This window comes from Wyeomyia smithii, chromosome 1 (assembly GCF_029784165.1).
Source record: "Wyeomyia smithii strain HCP4-BCI-WySm-NY-G18 chromosome 1, ASM2978416v1, whole genome shotgun sequence".
Classification (NCBI taxonomy): domain Eukaryota; kingdom Metazoa; phylum Arthropoda; class Insecta; order Diptera; family Culicidae; genus Wyeomyia; species Wyeomyia smithii.
This window is the reverse complement of record NC_073694.1, coordinates 160,167,884-160,188,355: the sequence shown is the minus strand read 5'-3', so window position 1 is coordinate 160,188,355 and position 20,472 is coordinate 160,167,884. Positions and strand designations below refer to the sequence as shown.

The 20,472-nt window shown below is 35.5% G+C and overlaps 1 protein-coding gene across 2 annotated transcripts in view; it reads right to left on the bottom strand.

The window, feature by feature from the left end:
- Positions 1-20,472, bottom strand: part of LOC129717504 (thyrotropin-releasing hormone receptor) — a 110,695-nt gene that overhangs the window by 57,931 nt on the left and 32,292 nt on the right. For both annotated transcript variants that reach the window (XM_055667449.1, XM_055667451.1), the window contains exon 3: positions 17,068-17,248. In XM_055667449.1, the coding sequence (XP_055523424.1) occupies positions 17,068-17,248 (181 nt within the window). The remainder of the gene's footprint in view (positions 1-17,067; positions 17,249-20,472) is intronic.

The window sequence follows — 20,472 nt, the reverse complement described above, 5'->3', positions numbered from 1 at the left end:
TAACCACAGAACCACGGGGACCGAACAATACCAGGAACAGTTTAAATAGTACGATACCATATTTGAATTATGTTGGGGCCACATATTTTGATCAAAGCAAGTATAGTTTTTAATAGTTTTTGAATTTCTTTTCTTTCCATAACTTCTTAAACTTAATATGTGTGATTGATATGAAGTTATTTGTGAGTTTGAGAGATAACTCGTTCGTCAGACACTAGTTATGTTCAAATCAGTAGAGTAATCTTTGAGAAAATAGAATTTCGTTGTTTTTACAATTTAATTTTCAACGGTAGCCTAAGTCCTATTATAATCAAATGAAATGGGAACGTATAGGGCTGCCAAACTTCGAAACCACGTTTTCAATCATATTTCATCAGTTAACCTTCAATGAGCTTGTTCATCTGATATCAATATTGTTCAAATCTGTTGTGTAGTTTCTGAGATAATAAAGTTTCGTGATTTTCACATTTCGATACATTACAGACGAAGTTACAGTCCGATGACAGTAAAACTCAATAGGAGGATTTGAGGAAAGTGAGTGAATTCAAGTAGTCTTTGGAATATGTTCCTTTTAATAGCTGGATTTCACATTTTTAAACATAACAGGCAAAGTAATAGTTCGATTGCAAAACAAATCAATAGGGTCTTATGGGGCAACTAGACCTTCCATTTCACACTAATTTCATGAAAATCGCTCCAGCCATCTCTGAGAAACGTGAGTGTGATTAAACAGTCTTCAGAACACGTTTCTTTTCATAACTTTTGAACCACATGTCCAATCTTTATAAAATTTAAAAGTTAATGGTATTTCAGGTAGCCCGTTCATTTGAAATTAATTTTGTTCAAAACGGTTGCGTAGTTTCCAAGATAATGATGTTTCATGTTTTATATATATTGATACATAACCTCTAAACCAAAAATCCTATTACAATAAAATTGAATAGAGTCTTATGGGACAACAAGATTTTTCATTTGCAATTAATTTCATTAAAATCGGTTCAGCCATCTCTGAGAAAAATGAGTGAGAATAAAAAGTTGCACATACATACACACATACAGAAAATGCACACACACACGCATACAGAAATACAGTCCAGTGATATATGCCATTCGGCCATTCAAAGCACTTTCATACTCTCGGTTTTGCCAGTGATTGCTATACCTTTCTAGGAGAAAGACGAAAAGGATATTGTCTAGAAACATGTTGAATACATTTGATCTGTGCCAATCCTATTCATAAAGCCGGAGAAGTAAATGAATCTACATTCTCAAACACATAAACATCGCTCGCTAAAACAACACAGCGCGTGCGAAATCGCAGTAATCAGTATTACCACTGTCACCCGTTGAACCTGAAAGTAATTTCATTCCCAGCTCGGTCGTGCTGAATCGATATTCATAGCCTTCAATTTCAACTGTTATTCTGTTGCTGACAGTGAAAACTCTCAGCCCTGCACTGCCGTAATATGGGGTTCTTAAGCCAATTTGTTCATTATTCGAAGACCCATCTTTTGGTATCTTTCTTTTAGTTGTTACTTATTCGTACGTTGCATAAAATCAAGAAAACAAAATGACGTATGCACCATTTCAATACAAAAGTGACAAGTAACCCGTTCGTTTTTGAGCCGTATTGAAAAACCGATAAAATGGATGCACGTCATAATGTTGTATCACGGCAGTGCAGTGTATCATAATAATTGCAAGAAAAATAACTTATTCGGTGAGTTTTTGTTCTGTCGAAATAAAATATTCCGCTTTCACGCATAAACTTTTCACTTTTACAGTCAGGTTTTTTCGCGCGGATTTTTTACGCGTATTTCGAATTAACGCGGCTTTTTTTTTGCGTTACCGCGTTAACTAAAAAAAATATCCGGATTTTCGAATTAACGTAGGTACCAAAAACGTTCAAGGCGGCATCCATGAATTACGCCAGGTTTTACATAGGGGAGGAGGGAGGTAAAATCAGCGTTGCGTAACAAAGAATCTCAGGAGAGACTCTCCAAAAACGAGCATTTTTATTAAGCAGCGTTACGTGATTTGTATGGGGGGGGGGGGAAGTGGGTAAGTATTGGCGTTACATCTGGGGGGGCTCCAAAATTGGATTTTTTGCGTTACATAATTTATGGATGTCGACTAAGTGTTTGCTGAGTAAAAGACTTAGTCAAAAAACCCCCCTGCCCTTCAAAAAATCCGAAATAACCATGACGGACAATTTTAAATACTGGTTGTAAAAGGCCTCGAGTTTTTTTTTTGAAGCCTTCCTTGGTGGTTTACTTTAAGCGGATTTTGAATTAGGCGGTTTGCTACTCGGATTTTCGAATGAACGCGGTTTTTAACGAGGTATGTGTCCCCCGCATAAAAAAACCTGACTGTTTTTGGTTTAGAATGCTAAATTTTAAAGAATTTTATTTATGGATCATTTCATACGAAGTGTTCACGAAAAAGCACTAATACGGCATCGGTCATTACAGATTTTGCTCAAAGTTGGAAGAGCAAGTGTCACTTCGAAAAAATCAGCTTTTGGTGTCGATTGGAAAGTCCCCCTTATTTTTACAAAATTACGCATATTTTTGTTTTAAACTTTTTACAATTTATAGACCTAGGGCATCCAAAAACCACTTAAAGGTGATTTTTGAACAAGTTGAACCAAGAAACTCAGAAATAATTTTTGACCGGAAGTGTCACCAGGTAGATTATTTTTATATTTTTAAATTGAATTCGCATATTTTGACAAACAAAATCAATTTAATTTTAAAAAAGAAATAAATTTATTTTAAAATACAACAAATTATCTGGTAACACTTTCGGTAGAAAATAATAATTTTTAAGGATTGTTTGGTTAGTTTCCTTCAAAATCCACCCATGAATACTTTTCGGACGTATGATAAGAAGCCTATTTTAATCAGTCGAAGAAACGTCTCTCAAACTCCTAAATTTTGATTAATACATAAACTGCCGGTACCCGCATAACTGTCCCATACTGATTTTGGTCACTTTTGAGTTATCATCGGGAATCGACCTAATTGTTATTGTTCGCGCAGCGAACAAGTTTTGAGTATCTCACACCGATTTACATCATCGCTGCAGGACAATGCTCTTTCCATTCACTACGCCAACGTATAATGTCCTTTACGAATGAAGGAACACACCGAAGGACATTTCCTGACGCTTCTGGTACATTCTCCTGCTAAATAGAACACAACACGTGAGCGGCTGCGCTGCAACAGAAATCTAATTCATTCTACCGCATGGAGGAAGATAATAGAGGAGACGAGAACTTTCTGCGCCGCTACTTTATCAGTATAAATACCGCGCTTCTGCGCAAGCTAATTCATTGTGTATTTGGATTGCGAAGTGTGTATTTCAAACCGAGTGTTTATTTCCAAGTTGTAAGACGAAATGTTTTCAATTAAAAGTTAAAGTGAATGATCTCAGTGCTTTATCATTAATCCGAAAGTATTTGTTTGTATCCGCTAGAAGTGCGCATTGGACCTTAGTGTGGTGGCTCATTTTTCTTGTGTTTAAACAGCATTCGCGCTGTCTCCCGAGCCAGTTATCCTTTCGTGTGTGCGCCGTGTATGCGATTTCCGCGTCCTTTGCTTGCTTCGTTCTTCGCTTTGTACTGTGTGGCAGTACGGAAGCATCGTGCCTGCTGCGCTGATTATTTAGTTTTCAGTCGGCAGCGACTCTGATAGCGGTTTTTAGAGGCACCGCTCGCCCACCCGCCTCTACGTGTTGACGAAGGCGTCAACAGTTATCATATTTTCTGGAAAAAAATTAAAATTGATACTTTTGTTTGGAAAAACATGGAAAAAATACCAAGTTGTTTTTGTCCCATATTGAAAGTACCCGCATTACAGTCCCACTGCATAGTGGTACAAACTGCAAACATATAATTTTGCTCCAGATTAGTGTATATCGGATTATTTTAGGGCGTATAGAAGTATGTCATTTAATTAACTAGACTAATGTTGTTTTTCTATAGTACAATTTAAGTTGCCAATGATACTGCCGGTAGCTGGTTGAATTTATATGTGATGGGACAAAATATGCGAGTACTTTTGAAATGTACCCGCATATTTTGTCCCATTTTGTCTTTTTTTTCAAGTTATATTACGTAAAACCAATTCCATCCATGGTTTTTTGTTCTCAACAATAAACTTGTGGTGCCATGAATCTGTTATGGTCATTGGTTCTGGATGTAATTGCTGGAAATCCGAAAATTCACGGATAATATTAAATCGCCGTTTTCTCAACATGTTGTTTTTCATTATTGTACAGTTATCCGGGTACCGGCAGTAAAAACCCTTCAACAGAGAAAAATCTCTGAATAAACATCAATCGAAAAAAAATAACCCAAATCAACCTAAACTGCAGTCATTCAGCGGATGAAGAAAATCGCTTGCGAAACAGATGCAACCTGCTTAAGATGGGTTCGGGGTGGTTGGAGTCCCTCGATAGGAAACTTTAATTGATTATTGTTAAAGTTGGGTAAATCACTTAAACACTCTGAAAGTGCTGACAACTAAGAAGGTGGTTTACAAATTTTTCACTCTTTCTTTTTCACTCTTTCTCTATCTGTCTTTCTTTCTTCCTCTCTGTATATTTTCCTCTCTTTCTCACTCTATTTCTTTTTTCTTTCGTTCTCTTTCTTTCTCCCCGTTTACTCTTCCTTTCTTTCCCATTCTCCTTTTTTCCAATCTCTCTCTCTCTTTCTTTTTCTCTCTTTCTTTCTTTCTTTCTTTCTTACTTTTTCTTTTTTTTCTCTCTCTCTTTCCTTCACTCTCTATCTTTCTTTTTTTCTCTGTCATGCTGTAGCATTCTTTTTCATTTCCTTTCTTTTTCATCCTCTACATGGCTCTTTGTTCTCTCTCTTGCTTTCTGTTCCTTTTGTTCCGGTTCACAAAATACTAACATTAGAAAATTCAAATTTTTCGTAGATTTTCTGAAATCGGAAGTCGGGAGCCATCGTGAATTTAAAAATGGTCTGTGAATGTCGGTATTTAAGTGTCGTCTTAGTTCCGCAAAAACCAGTAAAGGAAGGTTGCGAATTTTTTCAGAGTTTCATACAGCTCTCCAAAAATCGGAAATCGCCATCTTAGATTTTGAAATGATGTCAAACATTACATTGGTAAACATAGGATTTGCCCAAGAGCTCAAAGTGGAAAAAATGAAATTTTTAACCATTCCTGTGAATTTTGGTGCCCCTAGCAAAGATAACTTTTTCAGAGACTTTTCCCGTAAACCAATGTAGAGGCGACTAACCCGCCGAGCAATCACTCTGCGCACTTTTGCACACTTCTTCACGGGATCCAACATTCACAGGCATGCTTAGAAAGCTATAATCTTTCAAGGGCAACTATTTTGGGCTGGGGGGTAACTTTTTTTTTTCCTTTGTCAGCTAGTATTATGATATGGTCTTCGGCAGGCTTGTTTTTCTCCGCAATATGCAAAAAGGGCAGAATAACCATTCACCGCTCACTTCTTGCATGAGCGTTGCGTGTATCAATTTTGCACCACACTTCTTTTTCTGCTTTGTGCTGTGTTTCTGTCGCTCGCAGGAAAATTAATACACTTGCTGCTTACACTACAGTTAAGCGAAATAAGAGTGGTGTTTCGCTCTAGTGAGAAGACACAGCAGTACACTGCGATGCGCACTGCTAAGATAAATTCAAAAGCATTCGAGGAGCAAACATTCGTGAATGTTGGCTGAATTTTCTGTCAGTTTAGAGCTGCAAAGCAAACAACGCAATCTACATTTTTCCTAGAAGCTTGCCTCATTTGATATATACATGAGAAACACACACTAAAAGCACTTCAATGAGCTCTGTTGTGTAGTTATTATGCGTGATGTTCTTTCGTGTGAGAAAGCTCACACCAGTTTATTATCTCTCTATAGGGACCTTTAAGATTTCACCGCAATTTGTGTTTTTTTTTCGTGTAAGAGCAGCTGCTTCGCAGTGGAAGATGGTCTCCTACATGTAAGTGATTCACCAAATGAATTCCAAACTGCTCGGCGATTTGAGCTTTGAAAAGATCTTCTTTCTCAACTGCTCGAATTATATGTAATTTTTGCTCAGAATTCGCTTTTAACGATTCATATTTCACAAAATTATGACCCAAATAAATTATAACAGATATGACATTTGGTGTCCTAGTCTAGAAAAATGAGCAAATAAATTAAGTTTATTAAACTATACGCATTCAATGAGGACACGATGCAAATATGAGAATTATGTTTTCAATGCACTTTCTACAACTTTTTTTTATTTAAAATTCTTTTGAAGAACTGTGATGAAATCGAAATAGCAAGCGTGAGAAAATCGAGTGTGAATTTAACGAGTAGTGATAGAAACAAATATTGATAAAATCGAAAAAGCATTGCATTGACTTTTTTATCAGTAGTTTGTGAGGAGCACTAATTTAGTCGTTACACGATTAATCCAGAATTTTCCCTGGTACAGCGACCTTCAACTTTTTTGATTTCATTGCAAGTAATTTTTATGAGACTATTCTCGTTGTGATGTACTTTTTATTCATACACAGGTATGATTTATTTGGTTCTGTTACTTTAAAAAAAACCCTCAAATATACCCATCGCTCTGTAACGCTATACATACCTTTCATGTATTTCACTGCCGTAACCTAAATTATACTTTTTTGAGCGGCTAACACGTATAAACATATTTATATTGAGTTTTTAAAGAGTAGTTGTCTCATCGAAAATTTTTACCACAGGTTGTAAACAGCACACAAAGTTTTTTTTTGTTTATACTGATAAGCAATGAATTCCCACCTTGTAAATGATGGAAAATGATTACATTAGTGATAGGTAATATACTGTTGCACCATAGAGTTCTAAGTGTTTTCAAGGATAAATAAGAGGAGGTGGGACATGGTCTAGCGGAAAACCTCCGCTTCATCTCCTAAATTTCTATCTGAGCTTAAACATTCCGCCTTACTTCTTGCAATCTGGTCCGCTGTGAAGTAAAGACGGATTACTTCTTCTTGTTCGTTGCTGTACATTTCTCATCAATTGATGAAGGTAGTGCGAGCTTATATGACCAAGAAAACTTATTTAGATAAAGTAGGGTAGGGAACATATTCTAAGCAGCTTTAGGAACCACCTGTGTATTCAGACGAAATACTTCGCTATCGTTTTCTCTGTCAGAACTTGTTTTCAGATTGTAAAATTAAGTTAGCAAACTTTAACAATCATCAATCAAAGTTACCAATCGAGGGACACTATTTCAATCACCCCGAACCTATTTTAAGCAGTTTCCATCTGTTTTGCAGGCGTTTTTTTTCAGCCCCCGAATTGGCTCCTAAATGGCTGCAATATAGGTCGATTTGTTTCAATTGCAATTGTTCACAGATGTCTTTGTGATTAACGGTATTTCTTATATTCGTAAGACAGCTAGACAATAAAAGTTTTCGTTTCCATCATTGAAATTGTCGATATTGATAAAAATGCAGGAGTTTGAGGCCTGTTTTTTTCGACTGATTAAAATAGGCGCTACTGCTTAAGCCGTTCCCTACCCTATATGAATCATTCGATGGGAAGCGAATCCTCACTGCAGCATCTCCAAGTTCAACGGAAAGGGGATTATTTCGAACGATAAAATTACAGATACCGAGCACTTCTTCTTTTGTGATTTCTCATTCAATGGATGCTATTAAATCCTAGGGAAAATGTTCATGAAGTTTGCGTTAGTGAAAAAATACAAATCGGGCTTCTTTGTTACAGAAGCACGTAAGTATAATGAAAGCGCATGATGATTTAGAGCTAAATTTTTACCAACAAATACAATTATTTTATACCGTTTTCAAACGCTTTTCGACTTTAGGGTGTGAAGTCGAATTGGATGGACACTGAAGAGTACATTTCAGGACCTCTTTTTCCAGCAGACTGAGACTCGAGCAAATGCTTAAGTGCCTTGCTATGTATATAATCGAATCGGAAAGCAGCAACCAGCGAACCTCACAGGCACGAGTGTCACCGCCTTTTCCGACAATAGCGATCATTATGACTGCTCAGTTGAAGGCTGGTGGGGTAGCAGGCTAAGCAGTGGAAAACGGAAGGTCATCGTGTATCGGATACGAGATAAAGCGGAATATGAGCCCCGACGGGTGGAAGGATGTCGAACTGTTATGAACATTAGGCCGTTTTATCGTCGGGGCCTCCAGCAGCATTAAATGAAACGTTGATTGGCAGTGTTTCCGTTTGGTGGCAGCGGAAGTATAAACTAGGCAGGGCAGGCTGCCTGTTGGCAACCGAAAAGCACCGAAGAGCAAGAATATTGAATATTTAATTCCAGCCCTAGAGCGTCGCAGCACACCGTACTATTTTTAGCTCGAAATTCTTGGCGATTTTGGCATTATGGCACTATTGATGATAATTAATTGATGTTAATTAAAACACAAAATAAGCAAGCAGCGAACTGAACCGGAGGAAAGTTTGTGCTCAACAATGATTTAACAACCAGAGATATGAAATTAAAGTATGTGTTGAGATCAAATGACAATTTACTCAAAAAATGAGCAGAGAAAAACAATATTTTTTTGCGTATTGCTGTAAGCATTTCACAGTAAATCGGTAAACTGTTTTTCAGCATTTTTTCAGCAGGTGATGTTTAAGTAAACAGGAAGAAGATGTTTAGGATTTTTTAGAAAAATTGGCGCAACATTTATTTTCATCACAGCGATATTTTCATTTTTTTTTACAATTACCGCCTGATGATTTTAGAGTTTAATAATAATTGCAACCCCTAAATGAATATTAATGTTTTCGAGCAATTAAAACCCTATTTACATCAGTTTAAGAGTGATTTCATCATGTGTAGCAGGCCGATATTTCTTTTTATTTCATACTTTAAGCTCTCCAGTAGATTTATGAGTGTACCAATCAGAAAGTGTTATGGGGACGCCTCAGGTCGGAACATGGATTGTTTTATTTTTTCCGTGTACAGTCATACCTCGATATACGTTACGTTATATCGCAGCAAAAACATTTTTTTTTATTTATGCAAGAATGTTAATAGTTACTCAAAGATGAGCGAAAACTTATTTTCCATAACCTATGAGTATTTTTAAACCTTTTTTATGCCCATTTAGAAATATTTCCAGAAGCAAAAAAAAATTTTTTTTTCAATTAATACAAGAGGTCACTCATAGATGCGTGAAAACCTATTACCCATTACCTATCAGTATTTTTAAACCGTTCTTATGCCCATTTAGGACAATTTTCAACAAGCAAAAAAAAAATTTTTATTTGATGCCAAACTGCTATTTAGTGTCTATTTAGAGAAAATTTCAACATGCAGAAAAAGAATTTTTTTTATTGATGCAAGATTGTGAATTGTTTGCTGAAGGATGCGCCTATTTCCCATCACCTATTAGTTTTTTCAAACCTTCCTTATGCCCATTTTGGACAATTTTCGCATTTGTTTCATTGGTTTCAAAACTCACTACAAACATTTTTTGAAGCAATTTATAGCCCAAAAACAGTTGTTGTATCATTTATTTTCAATTTCAATACATTTTAAAAAGTTACATTATATCTAGGTAAAAGTTACGTTATATCGAGGTATGACTGTACTCCAATATTTTTTTACTAGTTGATGTCAAAGTGAATTCGTAATATTTTAGTACTCTTAGTATATTATTTAGCGAGAATAATTCATTGTTTTTGAAATTTGATAAAAAATAAATAAACGAATAGAAAATAACTATTAAATATAAACATAAAAAGATATAATAAACAAAAGTACCACCTAATATTTGAAAAGATGCATAAATAAATAAATACAAATAAGAAAAATAAATAAAAAAATAGTAATTAAATTTTAGTAACAAATAAAAACCAAATACAGTAAAATTTGCATAAATTCCATTATCCAAGTAAAAGATCCAAAAAAATCCAAATCCGCTTAAAAACTGCGAAAATTCTTAAATCTGCGTATAAAAACTTCACTTGTTAGAAGTTTTCAATCGTGTTTGCTAAATACTTTCGAAAAAGACTCAAGAGCAGTGTTATTTACGGCTGCGAATCGAAAAAAATCAGGAGAAATATTAAAAGGTTAGGTTAAATCAGTGAATATTCAGTAATTGGAATGTATCAATTGGATTCCGAAATCCGGGTGAAAAAGGTGGTAAAATAATTGCGTAAATGGTTGTATAAAAGCAACTAATCAAGAAATGAGGAAGCAGATAAATTAATATAAATATAAAAAGAATAACTGAATAAGTGATCAATGGATAAAAAATCAAAAAGACAAAAAAAAAAATACGTTAATAATGCAAAAGTTGCAATATTATTTGATGATATAAAAAAGTTCCGTAAATAAATACATAGGGAATCGGCTCTATTCTCGTCAGGTCTTACCTATTATCGTCTGGGCATTTACCCCCCAATCCTAAAGCTTTATTTCTTGCACAATGGTTCTTCATGATGCAGAGCATCTCCCTGCAAAAGATTATTTTTTATGACTTCATTAACCCCCCGGACGATAATTGGACTACCCTGACGATAATAGAGCTGATATCCTATTTAAATCAATGTATAGGAGAATAATATACCATATAAATGATTAACAAATAAAATATTGAATCAACAAAAAATTAACAAAATGAATTAATTAACAAATGACTCAACATATCAACAGATTAAATAATATTAACAAAAATGATAATTAGGTGAAAGAAACAGACAGAAGAATGGGTAAAAATATGTAACTTGATGAACTAAAAAGATAAATAATAGCAAATAATAAGTAATATATCAACTAAAGTAAAAGAACGATTAAAAACAATATGAAATAATATTCATTTATTTGAAAAACCTTGAAATGAATGAAATAGCTAAATAAATAAGCAATTCAGTAGTTGTTAAACTAAATAAGAAAATTATACAATTCAAAGACAAATATGTGATGCGTTAATAAGAGAATGAATAACTAATTGGACGTACTGTGAAATAGATCAATGATTATCTATTAAATAGAAATAAGTTGGTGTCTGTAAAAAAGCGTTTCACTTAAAATAGAATCAACGGATTTGAATGATTCTTTTTGTGTTTGTTTTGTCTTGATATTCGACGAGTTAATAAGCCATAAAAATAACAATAATCAACTGATAAAGTTAAAAAATAAAATAAAATATATTTTCGCCTTTTCCCGCCTTTTATTCCAAGAACAACGTCATTAGATTACTATGATTGCAGGCTATGAGCGGTTGTAGCGTCGTTATCGAGGCGTCGTTGTTGAGTAAACAAGCACCTGTTAATGATTCACATATAATGTGAAATTCGTTTTCGCTGCCTACACATTTTACAGCGGTGGAGAAAACTGTAGTTTTGATGAAGTACGAAAGCTAAAAACGAATAAATTCAGTGCAAAAGAGCTATAGCGTGGTAGCACTACTGCGGCTTTCGGCACAAAATACCCGAATTCCGAGATTTCAGTTAGACTGAACCGAGATTTACGAAAAAATGTGACAGCTGTCATTTTTTTCTTAACCTAGCACTCAGTGGTGCCGTTCTCGGCAATAAATTACCGAGACCCGGCAAAAAATTTTAAGTGTGTATTTGCTACGCCATTGTGATTTATTTTAAATAAACTGCGTCTCAAATCTAGTTTGCATTTACAGAACAACATTTCAAACCCTTTTGCAGTTTATATCATTATTGATTAGAACGTAAGATTCCAAGGAAGATTTTTGGTTTATTAACTACGTTATTTCGTTATTTCGCCGTTAGGTGGTTTTCTGTGACCGAGACAAATCGGAAGGAAACGATAGAATATTAAATAATCAGTTCAAAACGTCTCAAAACAAGTCAGTCTTAGAGCATTTGAAGGCTTTCTTATTAACATGCAAAGATGATTTTTACGTTGAAATACTATACTGACTTTGAGTTTTATAAAATGATTTATTTCAGGTCGCACCAGTTTGACGTATTGAATTTTATTGCAATATTGCATAAGAAACTATAATGAATCATACAAAATTTTTCGCGGAACTCGGGAATCCCGGGATCCCGGGAATCAATATTTCTGTTCCTGGGATCCGGGAATCCCAGGAATAACTTTTTCCCGGGAAATCGTTCCCGGGATTGCAAACCCTGCTTAAAGCACAGACGCTCCTATGATGAGAGATGCCATTTTGTGCGATTAGTTCTTTTTGAATCACGGTTCGTTTTTGGAAAGGGCTTATGTAAAAAAGGTATCCGTCTGCCGGGGTGAGATTAAGCCACGGGGGTGAGATTAAGCCAAAACAAGAACGTTTATATGTTAAACTACTTGAGATTTGATTTTACTTGAGACGACAAAATTATATCAGTATACACAAAAACGCTTGCATTGTTTACATAGGGTATGTATCTAGCTATGGTATTACATATTTGAAATAATCACTAGAAGCTTGAGAACAGTAAGCTAACAACTGTTAGATAGAAATTTACAATGACTGATATTACTTATGGAATGTAACAAAATTTTGTACACCTATTCTATATAAACTAAAACTTTTAAAGCAAGGAAGGAGTGTTGTAGGTACGTTTCCAGAGGTTCTGAAATCTTTAATGGAATATACAGTGGACAATAACACATCATAATTGAAACGAAAAGTCTTCTCAGGCTTTATGTCCTAACGTTTTCCTTTCCTAAGCTAACTGGAGACGCTACTATGTGTATAGAGACTGTCTATAAGCCACGTTCTCATAACTGGTTACTTCAGATATCGATTTGATCCAGTCTATAATCTATTTTTCTATAATTCATATGAAACGTAGTTTCTGGTCAACCCCCCATAGTCCCCGTTGTTTATGGTCGTCCTTATGCTTACTGTTTTATCATGTTATTCATGAGAATTACTCGTAGATACACTACTGTTCATTTAACAGCTATTAAATTCAACTTTATGTTTTTGGCACAATCTCACCCCATAGAAGGAGTGAGATTAGGCCAAAGTTCATTAAATTTAAGCAAGTTCATAATTTATTGTAACTTAACCATATTTGTGGTAGTCGTTAACTAAGCATTTGAGTATGCATTGACGTGATTTGGATCAAACTCATTGCCTAAAAGTGTGCATTACAAGCTAAAAACAAAAACGTATCCTTTTTTGGCACAATCTCACCCCGGCTGACGGTAACGAAGATTACAAATATTTTTATGGTCAGAACAAACCATTTGACCAGTGTGATGATCTCAGCAAAGTTGTAGATAGTAATTTTGTGTTTCCGAAAAAATATACACCGTGCAAAAAAACTTTTTTTTAAAAGTGCTAATTTTTGGTCAGATCAAAAATGGTTTATTAAAATTGTTGTCCTATCTTGATTGGAATTGGTCAGTTGAAAAAAATATCATAAAGAAAGAAAAAGGATAAATAGAAGTTTAGAAAGGAAAAATGAATTAAAAGATACGTTAAGTTTATTAGATAACAAATATATAAATAAACAATCAAACATATTTGCATATGAAAAAAGCAAATAAAACATGTATAAAGTAAACATATAAACGATAAAAAATAAAACAAGTAATGAAAAAAATTCATTAATTCTCCTTCGAACTGTTGATAGAATCTACACAATTTTACATTACACTTTTATTCCACACTACTTTTAAATTCTATCACTTCTCACTTATCACGTGCAAATGCGTATTTCAGCGCTAACTCAGCGCCTTCATAAATGCTTAGAGGAATGAAAAAATTGAAAAAAAATTGAAAAAAAAATTAATTAGTAGAGGAACTGCTCTATTATTCATCTCATTAAGCCGATATTCACAAAAATGCACGGATTAAACACCAAATTTTCATGAAATCATTGAACAAAAAAAAAAACAAAATACGCTTACGTGCTCTTATGGAATCGTTCAGCATTGTATATTTAGTAAACTTAGCTAGATTTATCCTGAATTTCATAAAACAAACCATTTTTCCCAACACTTCCATATCCATCTCAAAACTTGAATCACTGCTCAATTGCCCCCATATTCATCACACTGCATTGCACTGTTAATCATGAATAGATCACATTATCATGAATGAACGTAGCCGCAGCCCGTCGTAGTAGTTAACCTAGGTATCCGCTGTAGTTGTTTACGTGCAAAATTGGTAACCTAGGCAACCACCGCAGTGCTGTCGGTTTATGTCAATTATGTCGGAATAATTTAACGTTTTCAGTATGACTTTTTCGTATTAACAGGAACTGATTTGGCAACTTTCGATTTTCATCAACGCAGTGAAAACAGATGAAAATACATACAGTTGAAATTTGAGAATTGTAGAAATTCATCTCATATATTTCTGCTAATTCAATCTTGTTTTAGGAAATTTAAGGTGAACATTTCCAAGATTAAAGTATTCTTAATGTAGTGAGTGATTTTGTTTAGTGATTAACATAAAAAGTGGTCCGCTAGTGATGAAAAAAACATTGGTTGGCTGCTGAACGAGTCCCGTTGTAGCCGTATAGAACAATGCGCGGATTTTGTTTTCTGAGGTAGGTGATTAAATTAAATGAGTTTTCGAGTACATATGCCCGACTATAATATCAAATTTAGTGCTTTTAAGGGAGTTTTTGAAGATTATACTTTATGAGGAATCTAAAGTGAACAAAGAAGAATCCACTCCAGGGATTAACAGATTGGTTTAAGAAGAAAATATGCAATTTTTCCTGTTTCCAATTGTAATTTCATATTGTATGCGATGAATATGAGCTGAGATGAATAATGTAGCAGTTCCCCCAACACTCCAAAAACTCAAACCGGAATATATGAAAGATTATAATTATTCTACCATTCCTGTGAATTTTGGTGTCTCTAGCCATTACCGTTTCTTCAGAAACTTAAATGAGTTCTCTCGTAAACATAACGTTGAAGCGACGAACCCGGCGAGCAATTACTCTATTTACTCTCACGTAAGTTGAATCGTTTCGATAATGGCTAGAGGCAGCAAAATTTATAAGAATGTTTGAATAGCTAACATCTTTCATTTTTTCCGATTTGAGCTTTTGGAATGCACTTTATTTTTTCATTTTGTCGACCAGTGAATCGATGTTTTTTTTTTTCAACGCATCAGATTGACACCGTTTACCGTTTGTTAGTCTGAAATAATCCAATATAGCGACAAAATTCAATATTGTGACCAGCAACTTTCACGTTTGCAATAGGAAGCCTTATCTTTCCTCTTTCCTATGATATTTTCAAGTAATTTTCAAAAAAAAATTGAAAAAATGAGCAATTTTAGTGAGCCAAGTTCTAAAGAAAAATCCAAGCGTCCTATAGCATTAGGGGCCATCCACATACCACGTGGACAGCTTTGGGGGAGGGATGATGTGATGTCCACGGTCCATACAAAATTTTTAGAATTTATATATGGCAGATGTTGTGGGGGGGGGGGGGGGCGTGTTAAAATCGTTAAAAATCTGTTCACGTGGTATGTGGATAGCCCCTCATTTTCCAGTTAACGAGGGGTTCATCAATTTGAATAACCAATTAATAAAGGTATGATAAATACATAGGGAACTAGATGAGCACTGAACAAATAAATGAAAAAATAAATAGTAAACAAATAAATACAAATAAAAAATACAAAATAAATTTCCACAAAAATCAAGAATTGATTTTTAATGTAAATAAATAATTTAGTGAATGAATGCATTTGGAAAAATCGTATTAAAATAGGTTGCATCATAAATAACAAAATTGATGTAATATTTAATTACTCAAATATTCAAATAAAGAGATAACTTAAAAATGATCATGTAAATTCAATTTGAAAAAAAATAGGCGAAAATATTTAATCTAGTGAAATAAACAAAAGAATGATTGAAAAACATATGATGGTCAAGTTCAGAACCGGAATGTAGCACCAATGCTTTGCTTTGCTGCAGGAGTAAAATCTCCAATGCGGTAACTTTTCTGGAGGATCATTTTCAAGTGTTGAGAATAAATAACATTCGATTAGCTCCTGCTTAGATTTTTTCCCAATTCACGCATCAAAAGCTTTTTTCCGCATCCGCGGTGGGAAGAAGGTTTGAATCACAACTCTCCTCGTACCCGGCTGTGGGGGTAGCAGAGATCAAAAATGATTAATCAGTCGAATAGACGGTAAAGATTGTACACATATAAAAAAAATCCAGTTTATCTAGTCATCAGTGTAGGCAATCGAAATACATGAAACGAAATAAAAAGAAAGAATTTCGATGATATTCAAAAAAAAAAAATCAACATTTTTTAGCATGTTTTCCAGTAACCAAATTAACAGTGTAGAAAAGCAATAAATCATCATTCCTGACATAAATTCTTGATTCGCTCTAACATTATACGCTTTGCTTGTATAGGTTGTGGTTGGACAGGGTAATTTCTCTTGGAAAATGAGGTTTAGTGATAGCAGTAGCCAATAAATGTATATATCAATCAATTTGATTACCCTTTGCTGTGGGACGGTTTTCCTGCGATAAGCAAGATCCCTATTTACGACAGAGTATATAGTGGTATTTTCTGGTTTCCCTTTCATAGGCTACCGGCAACTTGGACAACAGACAGCAGGAGTCTCAGAATAGTAGCTTACAAGGGCGAGGGTGCGGGAGTTTGACAGGTATAGCCCATTTCCGTCTCTTAGGATGATGAGAGTCACTTAATCAATGAAAATATTTAGACATCGAAACAAGCAAACGCCAATCGCCGTGCAAAAGCATGAATCAAAGCGCACATTAAGGTGAATCGGGACGTGGTCGCGATCAACTCGAATTTTGCAATCTAATTTTTTCTTGATTTATGAAGACTACGTACATGAAACTTTGATCAATTGTTTTCACAACTGTCGCATGTCTGAAGTAGCAATTTGAGTGCTGTTTATTTAGTGGAAGCCGAATTTTCTACGATCAAAATACAGAAGTAAAAAGAACTCTAACCTCAAAATTGTATAGGAAAAGGCCACAATCCCGTTTCACCTTAAAGCGATAACATTCAATCGAGTTAGTAGGGTTAAACAGGTGGATGCAGGTAAAGTAAATCACGGGGGCACGCTTTCTACTCACGCTCGCGCGCGCCCTGCCGCCATATTTACCTCGTTAGAATTGCCGCCACGGTCCAGGCTGCCAAACAGATAACCAGAGCCCGTGCTTTCGTGCACACGTAACCGGCCTTCAGTGGTTCGCAGATGGCGTAGTATCGCTCGAAGGATATGGCCAGAATCGTCAGCACGCTAGCGTGGGCCACCGTCAACTCCACAAAGGGGACCGCTTTGCCTGTTGAATGGAAGGAAATCGAAAGTTGAAAAATCCATGTAGATCTTGGGGATGTTGAAGCACTCATCAGCAATGTCGAACTCGAATGAAAAGTTAATTGAATAAACTGACTGTGAATGTTTACATGACGAGAGCAGTGAGTAAATATTAATAAACAGTAAACCCGATTGGAATACTGTCACAGGATGAATGCAAATTATCCTGAATTTAGTTGTTAAATAATTGTCTATGCCTGATAATTTAATTAAACACGCTATCATATTTTCAGGTCATTAATTATTTTCAAATAAAATTACTATCGGTTTAAATTTCCCCTTGCGATAGAGCACTTCGCTCTACCGCAGAGCAACCGCAACTTGACTTTCGGCTGTGTTGCGAATATCCGCTGCACGAATGCAACTACGCTTTCGGTTGTTGTTCATTGCAATGCAACGGTTGGCATTCAAATGTTGGTTAAATAAACATGACGATTAAATATTTGTTCATGCGTTGTTTGGTGGCGGACGCAAACAGCGATCGGAGTGTGTAAATATACATCCCGTGTTTATAAAGCATACGATAAATTACTCTTTGTACGAGAGCTGGTCTTGGTTTGTCTGCTCTTCCGCCACAGCAACTTGAATAGAGTCTTTAAATTATCTTCGTGCCGGCGAGTGACGATAAGAGAAACTGACCTGCCGTATTGTTTGGTATTATTTGAGTTCTCACCTGGTCATATTATAGTATTACATTAGAAAACAGCATAATCGACATAATTGAATTATTAAATTAATTAAATCAATTTTATTATCAAAATATATTGAAACGACATACAGTAAGAGTTAGAGTAAGAGTAAGAGTAAGAGTAAGAGTAAGAGTAAGAGTAAGAGTAAGAGTAAGAGTAAGAGTAAGAGTAAGAGTAAGAGTAAGAGTAAGAATAAGAGTAAGAGTAAGAGTAAGAGTAAGAGTAAGAGTAAGAGTAAGAGTAAGAGTAAGAGTAAGAGTAAGAGTAAGAGTAAGAGTAAGAGTAAGAGTAAGAGTAAGAGTAAGAGTAAGAGTAAGAGTAAGAGTAAGAGTAAGAGTAAGAGTAAGAGTAAGAGTAAGAGTAAGAGTAAGAGTAAGAGTAAGAGTAAGAGTAAGAGTAAGAGTAAGAGTAAGAGTAAGAGTAAGAGTAAGAGTAAGAGTAAGAGTAAGAGTAAGAGTAAGAGTAAGAATAAGAGTGAGAATAAGACAAAACAGTACTATAAAGGATCCCTCAAGAAAGAGTAACGAAGTGAGACTAAATAGATGAAGTGTTAAATCTTCTGTGAAATTAAAAAAATTTAATCAAAGACTTCCTCGAGATCTTTTTCATCTCACTAGCAAGAACCAAGGGATTTTCTTTCGAAGGGTAAAAAAAACTCTGCTTTTATATTTCAACTGCAAGGTGATTTGAGGTTTGTGTTTATTGCCTACTCTGTGCAGCATTGCGATAGTAATAAAATTAAACGTGCACTATTAATCGCAGCTTCCGAGGATTATTCTTCAGATAGTTTCCCGTTGAAACAAGCTTTTACACTTAAAGAATTACCCCGACTGCCGGCAGTCATTCCGACTATCAGCAGCGCAACTTTCAGACCACTGTTTTATTAGGATCGGATTCATCGAACTCACTACGTACTTCACCCATCGTTAGTCACCGCAGCCTTCAGGCTACAAATCGTTCCGTTCCGTAATCATCGTAAAACTGTGCCATCAATCCAACTTCAAAACAGCTCCAGTTGAGTATTTGACGGCCATCATCTCATCAAAGATGCTTACTTAAAGCGCTTATTCAAACGAGAATGATTTTATGGCGCTATAATTGAAAACGTGGGATTCTTCCATATTCATTCATCGGTACTGCACAGGAAGAGCGGCTTAAAGGACCGAGCAGATTTTATTCCGCACAGGAGTGAATAAGTAACCGCGGCTTTACGAGTCTGTTTACCATGATTCGTTCAATTTTATGCCTACAATTTCATTAATCCCGCCCTGCTTCTTTCGCCTGGTCCTCGATGGCAGTAGATTCTTGTACCGGCTTTTTCCATGTGACAGTCTGCTTTGGGGCTGTACTGCTAAAACGGCGCTAATTGTAATTTATTTCCGCTAGTATCGTTCGCTACCGGCTTTCTTACATTTAAGCAGTAATTTGGACGTCCATTAAAATTGCCGCAAAACCGAGATGATCAAAACGCTGAAAGCATTGTTAACAATTCAATTTTCACGCCTCTGTACATTTGTCACCAGTTGACCGTCCGGTTGGTTGGCTCTTTGGCCGGCGTCGTCAATCAGTAATCGAACCATATTTAGAAAGGGTTATTTTGCTGGAAACACAGTGATAAGTGATTCACGTATTTCTTTATGGTCGACAGCGGTGGTGACGCAAAGGCTGCCAATGAATGATGTCAACACGAGGGGGTGGCAACGTATTTGGGTCAGTTATTAATTATCGGCGCTTCAGACGGACTCATTTCAGAACGACAAAGCGTTGGAAAAAATGGCAACGTTTGCTGCCAAGCTAATTTATAGTTTACCTCAGCAGTCAAAACAAACGCCCGGAAAGGATGTTTACCTGGTCGATATTCGAAACTTGTCGATGGCGCTTCTTGGTTGATATGAGCGCTTGATTGCAGCCGTGGGTTGCATGTGTCGAAAGCTGTTTCATGTTTTTGGTGTTAAATCAAATAAAGAGTGTAGAGTCTAGTTTTGGTTCATCGATATGGTAAACCTTCTAGTTCAACGAATAGCCTTGTGTTGCTCTTTAGAAAAAATAATGGGGTGCGTTACTAAAGAACTAGCTTCTTGCTGATTATGATAAAAATGAGCTCATACACGCGGCACATGAGGAAAAATGACAGAGTGCAACATTTTTTTTTGCCTTGGCTTCTATGTATAATTTTTTGATGTATTTTGATGCAAAAACAAACTTCCTCCATAAAAATCTCGATTCAGCTATAAGACAAAATTATCGCGTCTTCAATAAAGTTAAATTGCGACCCTCTCCTCGCAAAATGGGGAGGACCATGTGAAGGCAAATTCTTATTGTAACTTGGACTATCTCTTACACTCTTGATATTACATTAAACAGAATTCAAATGAGTTAATCTAACGTCGAGATATACCTTTTTTAGTATTGTAGGAGAATTTGGAGCAAAATTGACATGTTGCTGACATTTTTCGTGGATCAGACACCTACCAATCGATTCCTGAGACTTTTTTTACTC